We start from the raw sequence: 13,686 nt of genomic DNA on the forward strand, positions 1-13,686 counted from the left end.
TGTGGTTGGGTGAGAAGGGACGTCGCTAGTGGAAGGGATCAAGCAGATGTGGGAGGAAGAGTTGGGATAGAGATGGGGTGGGGAACTTGGAGTTAGATGATGCACTGGATCAACTCAACCTCCTCTTGTGTGATGATGAGCCTTATGCAGTTTAAGGTGGTATACAGGGTCCACATGACTCAGACCGGATGAGTGGGTTCTTCCCAGGAGTAGAAGCAAGAGGTGTGGGAGGGCCGGCAAACAATGCTCACATGTTCTGGGGGTGTGCAAAGCTGAACTGCTTTTGGGAGGCAGTGTTCAAGAGATTATTGGGGATTGTGGGGGTTAGGATGATGCCGAGCCTTCTGGTGGCAATTTTTGGCGGAGGTGCCAAGGCTCAGGAGGGGAAGGGGGCTGAAGTCGTTGCCTTTGCCTCTTAGAGTGTCTGGCGACTGATATTATTGAACTGGAGACCGGCAATGCTGACGGGGGTTACTGCATGGTTGTGGGATTTGCATGAATTTCTTAGGCTGGAGAAAATGAAGTTTGCTGTTAGGGGAGGGTCGGAGGGTGGATTTTATATGCAGTGGAGGTCATTTCTGTCTACATTTGAGGAATTGTTTGTCATCTGGGGAGCGTTAGGGATTAAAAGGGGGAAAAATTAACAAACTGTATGTACCATGTTTATTTGAGGTGTTATGTGTAGATGTATTTGGAATAAAATAGATTTAAAAAAATAAAACTGCTGAAAATTCTAAAAAAAACGTCTTAAACTTTACATTATGAAATGAAAGAGCAAATGACAGAGCAAAATAACTTTTTGGGGGCTAATCTTTTTGCTTTCCATCTAATTCCTCGCTATTCTAAAATCAAAATGGTGGGCAAATAACCATGCTTCTAGCAAACCTCTTCTAAACAACTGAGTGAGGTGTGCAAGAGCTATCTTCCCTGTCAAGAATGTCTTACTTTTGCTTTAGCTACATTTGACAATTCAATTTAGACAGGTCTGAATGCGGTGAGGTGCATCTTCAAAAATTGTCTACATGTCACGATCCGAATTCAATCTAATTTACAACATTCGTGTTAAATTGGCTACTAAATAGGGCAGCACAGTGGCGCAGTGGGTTACCCCTGCTGCCTCACTGCGCCGAGGTCCCAGGTTTGATCCTGGCTCTGGGTCACTGTCCTTGTTGGTGTTTGCACATTCTCCCCATGTCTGCGTGGGTTTCACCCCCACAACCCAAAGATGAGCAGGCTAGGTGGATTGGCAACGCTAAATTGTCCCTGCATTGGAAAAAATTAATTGGGTACTCCAAATTTAAAACAAAAATTGGCTACTAAATCCCACAAGTGTGAGAACTCACCAGAGAGTTATCCGATAAATAGATTTCATTTCATTCAGTTCTTTCAGTTTGTTTTTCAGAAAAGCTTCCTCCTAAGTAGAAAAATGATAACAACATGAAATATTAGAGCCGGTTAGCCAAATTATTTGAACTTGCACTAGGGCACGTTAAATCCTTTGACAAGCCTTCTGACAGCCATTTAAAGCTAAGTGAATAACTACAATTGGGGATGTGTAAGGAGGGATCATCCTCTGATCATCTGACTAACCACAGACCGTGAAGCAATTGTCTGAAAGAAATTACTACAACATGCATTGTTAAGATGAACGGTCCAAATTTCCTATTTGTACAGGCCTTGCATGTTTTCTACTGTACCCCTGCCACAACATCGAAACAGCTATTATCAAAGTTACAAATAACATCCTATATGACTATGACAAGAGTAAACAAGTCCTCCTCATCCTTCTCAACCTTCTGCAGCCTCTGATAAAGTTGATGACACCATTCTCCACCAAAGCGTCCCCACTGTTATACAACTGGTTTGGACTGCTCTCACGTGGATCTATTCTTATCTATGTAATTGTAGGCAGAGAATCACTTGCAATGGTTTCTCCTTCTGCTTCCATGCATTCTTGTGTGAATGCATTCCATTCTTGTGCCCCCTAGAATCTATCCTTGACCCCTTCTATTGGCTATCTACATGCTGTCCCTTGGTGACATAATCAGCTCATCAGCACTTCATGGAACTCCTCCACTGCTGCTAAACTATCCAACATCCAGCAAGTCAGACAGAAGCTGTGGGGAGAAAACAGAATTAACATTTCATATCTATGGGGCTGCATTCTCTGTTGGCAGGATCCTCCTTTTCACCGGCAGCACACTCATGCATGAGGGTTTCCCGACGGCGTGGGGTGCCCACAATGGGAAACCCCATTGGCCAGCTGCCAGGAAGGAGGAAACCGCTGCCGACAGGTATGCGCCACATCAGAAAAAGGGTGCGACGGGACGGAGAATCCCGCATGACCTTTTTAATCACCTGAAACATTATCTCTGTTTCTTTCACAGACGCTGCATGACCTGCTGAGTATTTCCAACATTCTGTGTTTCTATTTCAGATTTCCAGCATCTACAGTATTTTGTTTTTGTATCCAACATCCAGATGACCAGAAATTTTCTCCTGAATATTGGGGAGACTGAAGCCATTGGTTTGGGCCCTCCTGCAAACTCTTTTCCCTCGCCTACTATATTTTTATCGTTATGTTCAATAATCTTTTAGATGAGAATCATTTGTTCCAAATGATATTGACTTTTTATTGGTTTTCACTTTGATAAAGTGAGAGTACAGATTGTCTGAACTATTTATTGATTTTTTATTTGCAGCAGTTATTCAGCAGCTTGGACTGGGATACTTCCCTTTGGTCACCTTAATCCTAGAATAATTGGATCATAGAATAGATCATAAAATTTAGTGCAGAAGAGGCCATTCAGCCCATCAAGTCTGCACGGCCCTTGGAAAGAGCACCCTACTTAAGTCAACACCTCCACCCTATCCCTGTAAACCCAGTAACTCGACCTAACCTTTTGGACACAAAGGGCAATTTAGCATGGTCAATCCACCTAACCGCACATCTTTGGACCATAGAAGGAAACCGCAGCACCCAGAGGAAATCCATGCAGACATGGGGAGAAAGTGCAAAGTCCACACAGTCACCCGAGGCCAGAATTGTCCATGGAGCTGTGAGACAGCAGTGCTAACCACTGTGCCACCATGCCGCCAAAGATACAGAAGAGGAGGTAATTTGATACTTTGTGCCTATGCTCATCTTTGGATTATTAGTCAATATATGGAATATATTTCAATTATTCAGCATTGATTTTCTTTCTGTTGGCTTAGTGGGGATTCTTTTCATTTCAAAATTATTGTTCTCTACAGGGTTTGTAACAATGTGTCATCATAGTAGCATAGTGATTAGCACTGATGCTTCACAGCGCCAGGGACCCGGGTTCGATTCGAGGTTTGGGTCACTGTCTGTGTGGAGTCTGCATGTTCTCCTCCTGTCTCTGTGGGTTTCCTCTGGGTTCTCCAGTTTCCTCCCACAAGTCCCGAAGATGCTTGTTTGGTGACTTGTGTTCCAGAATCTGTCCTGTCCTAGCCAAGCTATTCCAGTATAGCTACAACATTGCCATTTGCCCAGCAATATGGAAAATTTCCCATGAATGTTCTGTGTATAAGACATTGGTAGAAGTAGTGTATAGACTCCCAAACAGTAGCCACACAGTAGGAAAGGATAAAAATCAACAAACAATAGAAGCATGTAAAAAGAATAGAGCAATAATTATGAATGACTTTAATCTTCATGTTGATCGAGTTAATCAAGGTGGAAAGGATAGCCACGACAATAAATTCATGTAGTGCATCAGAGGTAGTTTCCTTGAGCAATATGTCATGGAGCCAACCAAGGAACAGGCTATCTTGGATCTGGTAATGGTTAACGAGCCAGGTTTAATAAATGACCTCAGAGTAAAAGATTCCCTCGGAAACAGTGATCCTAACATGTTGGAATTTAATATTCAGTTTGAGACTCAGAAACTTGACTCGGAAACAACTGTGTTTAACTCAAATAAAGGGCATTACAATGAAATGAGGATACAGTTAGCTAAAGTAGACTGGGTGGATAGATTAGCAGGAAAGACAGTAAACAAGCAATTTACTGGAGGAACAACATCTCATCTTCCGGTTAGGCATGCTACAGCCTGCCAGTCTCAATATGGAATTCAACAACTTCAGATGATTAGCTCTACCCCACCTGAACCCATTTGTTTAATCTCATTTCATTTTAATTGTCTTTTACCATTTCTTTCTTTCTTGTCTTTCTTTATATATATTTACCACCCCCCCCCCCAATCTTATCGACCTTCCTTACCCCTTCTCCCCTTTGCTTCCCCTTCCCATACATCTACATCTGTTACAGTTTGCCCTCTGATGTTAGTTTCTCTGCTGTTTGGCCTTTCACACCTTTTGTTCTCTGGGGACTGCCATTCACACTCTTTCCCCTTGGTTTCTGTGGTTATTAGTGCCCTATTTCCGTGGGTTTCTGTGGCTATGGCTCATCTTTCATTCTCACTCCACAGTATAAATATTTCCCACTTTGTCTGTTAGCTTTGACAAAGGGTCATCCAGACTCGAAATGTTAGCTCTTTTCTCTCCCTTCAGTTGCTGCTAGACCTGCTAAGATCTTCCAGCAGTTTCTCTTTGGTTTCAGATTCAAGCATCCGCAGTAATTTGCTTGTAAACAAGCAATGGCAGACATTTAAGGAGGTAATTCATGACTCTCAGCAAAAATATATCCTAGAAAGGAAGAAAGATTCTAAGAGATGAATAAACAAACCATGGGTAACCAAGGAAGTTAAGAAGAGGATTAAGTTGAAAGAGAAACTTATAAGGAGGCAAACATCAGTGATAACCCTGAGGACTGGGATTAATTCAGAATCCAGCAAAGAAGAACTAAAAAGATAATGAAGAGAGAGAAATTAAACTACGAGGGCAAACTAGCAAGAAATATATGAATTGTGCCACAGCTCTCCCCTGGCTGTCGTCAAGGAGCCGCTATTCAGGAATCCGCATCTCCACCAATACAATTTCAGGTGGCTGCCGGGATGATCAGGATGGTGGCAGAGGAGTGGGCAGGATGGCACTCCACAAGTTGGCATATCATGCGGCAGTGGGTGTCCAGCTCACTGCCAATGACATCCATAACCTCAAAATGGTCGTGCTTTGACCCAATGGCACTCATGGTTTCAATGTGGCACAAGTGTGCAGTCAACTCCCATATGAGTGCATCCCTGCTTGGACAGAAGATGACATTGGCCCCAAGACATGAACCAGCCCCCCCCCCCCCTCCCCCATAGGAGCCGGAGCCCGACTGCCCGAGCCGCCTCGCGGAAATATCTTCCGTGCCCTTTTGCACTGCTTGGAGGGGTTTCTTAATGGGGTGCTGCTACAACACACCTTTCACTTCCTTGTCCTTGCCCGTCACCTGGACATGGCTTGGCGAGTCTTGTTGCCATGCAGTGGCAGGGGTCCCCAGTGGAGGTCCATCTGTGAAGGAGTCTTCTCCTTAACATTGAGGACCTGGAGTGAAGGTGTTCAATACAGTAGTCCCATAAAACCGTAAGCTGCATCGGTTCAAGGACTTCCAAGATGCCTGTCCTTTTTGCGGTCTTGAGGAGTCCATGGAATGGGCATATGTAGGTTGCTTTAGAATACATCCCCTTTTCAGTTATTTAAAATACCTTTTGTAGCTGTTTTGATAAACATTCAGCCCCATGCTCCCATTCTATGTGTATCCAGTTGAGAGAGGAGAGATGAAGAGGGGGATCTCCTCGTGAACCTTCCTGGGCCTGGCCAAACTCACCATCAGCAGGTCCAGGCAGCGGGCGACCGAGGGAATCAGCCGACCCAACAGTCTGACCCTCTACCGTGGCTACAATCGCAGCCAGGCAGCCCTGGAGAGCGAGTATGTGGTGTCCACTGGCGCCGTTGAGGCCTTCCGTGCTCATTGGGCACCAAAGGGACTGAGGTGCAGAATTGACCCCTGTAATCACATTTTAGTTTGATGTTTTAAGCTTTACTTGTGATTTGGTTTTGTTCAAGACAATACCCTTTAAGGAGCTGCCCCTTATACTTTGTCACTCAGTGCTTTTGATTTAGTTTAATAGGATTACACTAAATAGTTGAACTCCAGTGCTCAAGAGTAAAGACACACAGAATACACTGATTTGAACCACAATGCATGGCTTCATGTTGACGTCCATAATCAATCACCCTGGTTGTTATGTTCTAGTACGTTACAATGATTGAGTCAGTGCACAAAAAAAATGTCTGGTTCGTGACTAATTCAGATTTATTAAATTACAATAACGTGGGTAGAAAACAATACTAACACGACTAATGAACTGTAAACTGTTAACTAGAATTTGAGAGCTAAGACGAAACTATCCACGACGACTCCTCACTCAGACTCTCCGAAGTTGCAGTGTCACGTGGTGTCGTCTACTGCCACCTACTGGTTGGAGATCTAACATATTAACATACAGAATTGCTTATGGATATTGTTACATCCTCTTTTCTTTAGATTTTAACAAAAATATAATATACATCATTTCAACCAATTATCATATATATGGGGCTGGATTCTCCGATTTTGAGACTAAGTGCTGACGCCGGCACGGAAGCAGTGGTGTTTTATGACTGCAAAAATGGTACAACAGGTGCACCGATTCAGCAACTCTGAATGGGCTAGCACCATTGCTGGTGTGACTCTCTGGGTCCGTGACTGGCGCACATGAGACTCATGCCACAGCCGCACTTAACGATCCTTCCCCTCCACACACACCGTCCCAGTTAACAAGATAACTGCAAGGAGAGCAGCACCACATTTCAGGGACACTGAGCTGGACACCCTCCTGCACTACGTGGAGGAGAGAAGGATGACCCTGTACCCTGGCCTGGAAAGAAGGCCACCAGGCGTCGCCGTGCGCCATGACCCCATACTTCCCCCCCCGCCTCTCCAGGTCAAGGCCGCGCACAAGCGCCGGGAGCAGGTGTTGACCAGAGGGGCACCACCAGACCTACGGTCCCTCACATGGTCACGGTACGGAGGAAAGGAAGGTCACCGACGTGGAGGTCAACGTCGGGCGAGCAAGTGAGACCTCCTGCTTAGTTGCGGATCCCTATGACGCATGTGTGGACACCCCCCACCTCTCCCTCGACCCACAACCCCCACCCCACCTCCCCTCATTGTCACCGCCCTTGCAGTGCACACCCCTTACCCCGTTATACCTTCTAAACCACAGTGTGTGTCTGTAACCCACATATGATGGACAAATGACCACAAGTTATTTAGTGCTGTAATAGTTTATTACACACGCACACAGTCAACACACATGTACAAGTTGCACTTTAAAATAACACAAAAGAATGACCCTAACTTCATGTCCAGGTGATTAGGAAGTACAGAGCACAAATGGCCTAATTTGTAATCCGTTGTCTGGCAGTGCTGGATGTCTGTCACTGGTCGTCTTGTCCCTGGCTCTGATCCCTATGTGGATGGCGTGGATGTCCCTCTCCTTGGCTGGTGAAGGTATCACCGCTTTGCAGTTGGTGGTCAAGAGAGCGAATGGAGCAGCATTTTGAATGGTTCAGTGGGTCCCCGGGTAGGACGGGGGAAATGCCGTGTCTCCAGTACCCGAGTGTGTTGAAGAACAGGACGAGTGTGCATTCCTAGGAAGGGGCTACTCCCTGGGTCTGGATAGACTGGTGGGTCAGAATCAGCAAGAAGAGATATGGCAATATGTTGGGTGTCCATGTACTGGTGACAGCACCTGCGGCTGGAGGGGGCCTCGGTTTGGGCACAAAGCTGTGGGAATCATTGGTTTGATCCCGAGGGGCTGGGCAGGGGATTTCGGGGGAGGCAATGGGCAGGAATTGAGTGGTTTGTGAACCTATTCGTTGGGGCAGCTTCTCGAGCTTCATGGAGGAATTTGAATTGCCCGCCGGGAATGGGTTCCGGTATTTGCAGGTGAGGATTTTGTCCAGAAGCAGGTGTCGTCCTTTTCTTACCTGCCGCTCCAGGGGCTGCAAGACAAGGTAGTGTCAAAAGCAGGGGTAGGTAGAGTCTAGTGTCAGAAATTTATAAGGAGTTGATGGATTGAAGGGAGCCCCAATAGGGGTAGTGAAGCTTAAGTGTGAGGAAGAGTTGGGGAGGGAGGTGGAGGCTGGGGTGTGTGAAGAAGCTTTGAGGAGGGTAAATGTATCCTTTTCATGAGCTGGACTTAGCCTTATTCAGTTCAAGGTGACTGTGGCCAGGATGAGCAGGATTTTTGAAGGGGTGGTGGATCGGTGTGGACGGTGCATGGGTGGGCTCTCGAATTTTTGGGCCTGTCCGAAGCTTTCTCCGACGTTATGTCGGAGGTCTTGAAGGTGAAGGTGGTCCCGAGTCGATAAGTGGCAATCTTTGGAGTGTCAGAAGACCTGGGTGTCCAGGGGGCGAGGGAGGCCAATGTCTTTGCCTTTGCCTCCCTGGTAGCCCGGAGACGGATCTTATTAGAATGAAGGGACTCGGGGCCACCGAAACCGGGCGTGTTGGTAAGTGACATGGCAGAGTTTCTCAGGCTGGAGAAGATAAAGTTCGCCTTGAGAGGGTCTGTCGAGGGGTTTTCCCAGAGATGGCAGCCGTTCATCGACTTCTTTGAGAACAGTTAAGATGTCAATGGGGGGTGGGGGTTAACAAAAGGAGGCTGGGGAGTTGGGGAGCGGGAGGCGGGATGGTGGGGTGTTAGTTATTTAGTTAGTTTGGTTATTTGCAGCCCTGATGGTTTGTTTTGTTTTATGGTTGAGTTTGATGTGTAAATATATAGAGGCCTCAATAAACTATTTTTCAAAAATAAGGAAAAAGACTGGGACCAGCAGGGCCAAGGCCATGGGCTTCACTCATTTAGTAGTAATGCTCCAGGTACAGGGTGTGATCAACAGTACCCACATTGCCCTGCAATCTCCCATGACATCATGCGGCACCATTTATGAAATGCAAGGGATACCACTCCCTCAATGTCCAGATCATCTGTGACCACACAATGGCATCATGCAGGAGTGTGCCCGTTTCCCGGGATGCATTCATGGTAGTTATACCCTGGGACGCTCTCAGATACCAGACATGTTGGAAGGAGACCACGTCTGGAGAGATAGCTCCTCGGTGACGGGATACTTGCTAAGGAGGTAGCTGATGGCGCCAGTGCGGAGGCCACAAACATAAATGAGGAGACTCGCTATAATGAATCTCATGTATTATCAAGCATGCTGGTCTAGCAGGCGATTGGACTGCTCAAGATGCAGTTCTGGTGCCTAGACCAGACGGGGGAGGGAGGGGAGTGACATGCAAGGCAGCCCGCAGAGGGTGTCTCACACTATTGTGGCATGCTGCACTCTCCACGTCTTGCCGCTGCAGACGGGAGACCACCTGGACGAGAAGGAGATGAAGGAATGCCACATGTCTTTGCATGAGGATGTTGAGGATGGAAGCGAGTGGCAATCTGTGGAGGCCATGGCCAGTACCCAGATAGGCCAATGAGCTAGGGACACTTTCATAGCCCCTCAGTTTGAGGATAAGCAGGATTAGGGGTTGGGATCTCTCACCGTGGGGAAATCATCATTTGTGTGAAGGGACTGTAATCTCATAATTTGGGAGGTGGCAGCAATAGGTTTTCATAATGTTGCCCTATTCCATGATCAGGGCGCTAAAACCATTGGCAAGACACTGCGGGAGAATGGTGATGACTTGCATTGAGGACCGAGCGATGCTCCTCGCTTCCTTACCGATATGTCTGACTCCTGTCTGACAAAGAGCTGAACTTGTCCTGGATGGTCCGGGCACAATTTCAGGAGCACAGGTATTGCAGTTTGCGGGGCTGGAGGTGTCACTCACAGGGAGGGTGGTGTCAAATGGGCTGGACACCCCCAGGATCCCCTCGGTGGAGGGCCCAGGATGCGCTCCTGTCGATCCTATTTCCTTTGGGTGCCTGGGGACTCTGTGCTCCTCCACGCAACAAAGAAGCAGCTGAAGTGAGATCCCCTCTGCTCTCTGGCGCAGACAGTCATGGATACCCATCAGTGCCTGCACCATGCAGTTGAAGTCCTACACAATGGAACTCATGCCATCAGCCATGGAGGTCATGAGCTGAGCAATGGAGTGGTCATTCCCTACTATGGGCAGACACGACCCTTAGCGTGTTGGCCTCGTTGCTCAAGAATGATGGAACCATCTCCTCGAGGGGAAGGTGAGTGGACTTCTCCAGTCGACCTTGCAGTCCGAGGATGGATCTGTCATCCCTTCCTCATTCTCACGACTCTCCCTCTGTAGTTGGATCAGCTCTGGGATGACAGGACCAGCCAGGGGTTCTCAAAGGTAAGAAATCAGCCAGATTTTTCCTGGTCAGGTATGTACAATTTTCATTTGGAGGCTGACAAAATTAGAAACAATGGGCATACTGCGATAAAGTGATATAAAAAGAAGGCTCTGTACCTGTGGCCAAATTGGACTGCAGTACTGTAAGTCATTTTCCAGAGCTTCCTGCTGCTGCCATTTCCAGAGCCGAAAAATTTTTTTCAATTCAAAATATTCCAGAAACTCAAGGCCGATCAAATATATTAGCTCAGAAATGCAGAAACAACCAAACAAAAATAGCCACATTTCCTGTGTCGAGAAAAGAATATCTCATCAGGTTGAATAGTGAGTAAATTGCAAAACCATCAAACCATATACACACTTATTACAAAAATGTTTCAATTTGGTCAGAATTTAACTTAGCACAATTGGTGTGTTGCAAAACTTAACAGGATTGCAATCTCTTAACTCAGATACAACTCAGATAGGGGCTGGTTTAGCTCACCAGGCTAAATCGCTGGCTTTTAAAGCAGGCCAGCAGCACAGTTTGATTCCCGTACCAGCCTCCCCGGACAGGCGCCGGAATGTGGCGACTAGGGGCTTTTCACAGTAACTTCATTGAAGCCTACTTGTGACAATAAGCGATTTTCATTTTTTCATTTTCAAAGGTGTCAGGAAGTACAGGAGGGGAAGATTTTATTCAACGAGCTATCCGCTTAATGGCAGGGCCGGCTCAAGGCACCGGCAACTCGGGCAGTCGCCCGGGGCGCCATGTGCCAGAGACTCGGGTCCCGCGCATGCGCAGTTGGGCCGGTGCCAACCAGCGCAAGCGCGGTAGCCTCCCTCCCCCAGGGCGGGCCCCCCCCCCGGTCCGCCCCCTTCTCGGTCCGCTCCCCCGCCTGGTCCGCTCCCCCGCCCCCCCCTCGGTCCGCTCCCCCGCTCGGTCCGCTCCCCCCGCCCCCCTCCTCGGTCCGCTCCCCCCGCGCCCCCTCGGTCCGCCCCCCCCCCCCCCCGCCCCCCCCCCCTCGGTCCGCCCCCCCCCCCCCCGCCCCCCCCCCCAAGAGCGCCAAAGTTCAGCTTGCCCGGGGCGCCAGCAACCCTAGGGCCGGCGCTGCTTAATGGAATATATCATTGGGCTTAAAATATATCATTTTAAATATCAGTTTTCTTGCCAGAGCTTTTGCTGCTCGGTTGGTCTAGTAATTTCACAAATAAGGGTTGCAAATTTTCTGTACCATTAAACTGGATTTTCTGTACCATTAAGCCTGTACCATTGAACTGGATTTTACTCACTCCCGCTGACAAGTTTGAAGGCACAGGGTGGAGGCTCGATAAATCCAGTGGGTCTGCCACCACTGCAATTATACAAGTGGTAAAGGTGGTGTTGGGCAGCCCGATCTCCTGTGGGCTAATTGAGGCCCTTAGTGGCCTCATTCCATCTCCGGCAGGATTTAAATGGTGTGGGAGATCCCAGGCCAAGTAGCTAGCACTGCAGGTGTCCCTGCAAGATCTGATAATGTAAGGGGCGGGATTACCCTTTTTTATAATTATCTTTATTGAGATTTTACATTTTTTAACAAAATAATACATCAAAGTTACAAATATAGCACCCAAAGCAATGAAGGAAAAGAAAATCAGATACAGTTTAACCCACATGAGCAAAGTACAGAACAGGAGAACAACATCACAGTTGGATGAATACCACCATTCAATGATCCAACACAGCCTGCATTTCCAGGTTTCCAGACCACCTGCACCCATATAGGAGCAATGGACGGATTTGTCAAACCCACCTTGGAATAACAAAAAAAAATGCACACAAACCCCAGATTTAGGAGTTACAGGCACACGACATAACGCAACAAAACACCAAACCCTGGCCCGATATAACAAAAGGCAAGGAAGGGAGGGCTGGCAATAGTTAAATGTATATTCAGATTATGGTTAGGCCTATAGGACTTCGCAAGGCAGAAAAGGGAAGAGCATAGAAACAGACCCACCCAACTATCCAGTCAGATGACTACACTCACCAGCGAGGAAGAAAACAGACCACAAAAATCAATAAAAATGTGGAGTCTCAACTCCTCAGGGCAAAACTACAGGATAACCACCAAGGCACAGACCTCAACACATCCCCTGACCCCTGAGCACTAGAGAGACAAGGAAACAAAACCCAGCCCCCAGAAAGCCCCTCCCCATTGTTACGTGAGGAAAATATTAGGAAGTGGGTCCAGAAGTGAGGTCCAGATGTAGCAGGCAATTTATGGGGTTAAACAGACTGAGGGAAAACAACCCGCTAGCACGGAGTCAGAGGGATATACCCACACCTAGCCGAGTTACATTGTGCCAGAAAGATTTAAATGCGTTAGTGGGAATACACAGGATGCCCCAGATCCATTGTCCTTTGGAACACCACTGTCTGACTAGTTATTAGCCCAGTACAGAGTCTGATGTTCTATTTGCCATCAATGAGAGGTCAGTAGCATATCAATAGCATGGCTCTGTTCTTTTGTATAACAGGGAGTGGGTCATCAAACAGCCAGATAACAATGATTGGTTCAAGTCTGGAAATCCCAGAGAACCTTTGTTTGAGGGGTTGGGCGGAGCTTACAGAGAGAGAGAATGCTGTTTTGAACTGGTACAGCAGAACGCTTTGAAAAGAAAGGTTTTGAAAGTTGCCACTCAGGCAAGCTTTGGAAAACGGTTCAGAATAAATTTCCCTAGCTGAAGAAAAACAGAGCTGCATGTTTTATCAAAGTGGTGTTTAATGAGAACTAGTGTGCTAAGGTTAAGAAACTGCATGTAATATGTTATTGTTGGTGTTGAAATTTAAAAGTTTAAAACTTGTTTCTTTACTTTTGTTTTAATAAAGTTTGTTTATAAAATAACCAAGCCCTATTTCCTATATTATCATTCCTGGAAAAAATTAATTTTTATTCTTAAAATTTAAAAAAGTTATGGCTCTGGTCCAGTCTCTAAGACACTGTTGAGAGTTGACCAGGGGACCGTAACAAATGTGGGGCCCATGGCTGTTATGTTCTTACTTATAATTCCTTGTTTGGCATGGGGTTATCAAACTTAAAGACAGTAAGTGTGTGTGGATCGATTGTATTCTTGAAATATTAAAGAGGGAGTGACTCGAGATGATCCTTGCAATTGCAAAATATGTCCTGAGGGTGGGGGATATCACTCAGGAGGATTTTATTTTTTTAAACAAACAACTTTATTGAGGTATTTTAGGCATATAGAAAAAGTAACATTTTCCAGTACAATAAAAAGTCAAGACACACGGCTCTGTTCACGCACGGACCTGCCTCAATATCCCCCTACTCTACTCTACCCTACCCCCCACTCCCCCTACTGACGCTTACTCCTCTGCGAAGAAGTCAATAAATGGCTGCCATCTTCAGGCGAACCCTAAT

At 46.7% G+C, this 13,686-nt stretch overlaps 1 protein-coding gene across 2 annotated transcripts in view; it reads right to left on the reverse strand.

Annotated features, from left to right (window-relative positions):
• The window catches only part of LOC119967674 (transient receptor potential cation channel subfamily A member 1-like), a 311,686-nt gene that overhangs the window by 69,582 nt on the left and 228,418 nt on the right, over positions 1–13,686 (reverse strand). For both annotated transcript variants that reach the window (XM_038800496.1, XM_038800495.1), the window contains 2 exons: positions 10,403–10,573; positions 1,344–1,414 (listed from right to left, as the gene is read on the reverse strand). In XM_038800496.1, the coding sequence (XP_038656424.1) occupies positions 1,344–1,414; positions 10,403–10,573 (242 nt within the window). The remainder of the gene's footprint in view (positions 1–1,343; positions 1,415–10,402; positions 10,574–13,686) is intronic.

Source organism: Scyliorhinus canicula, chromosome 6, assembly GCF_902713615.1.
Source record: "Scyliorhinus canicula chromosome 6, sScyCan1.1, whole genome shotgun sequence".
Classification (NCBI taxonomy): domain Eukaryota; kingdom Metazoa; phylum Chordata; class Chondrichthyes; order Carcharhiniformes; family Scyliorhinidae; genus Scyliorhinus; species Scyliorhinus canicula.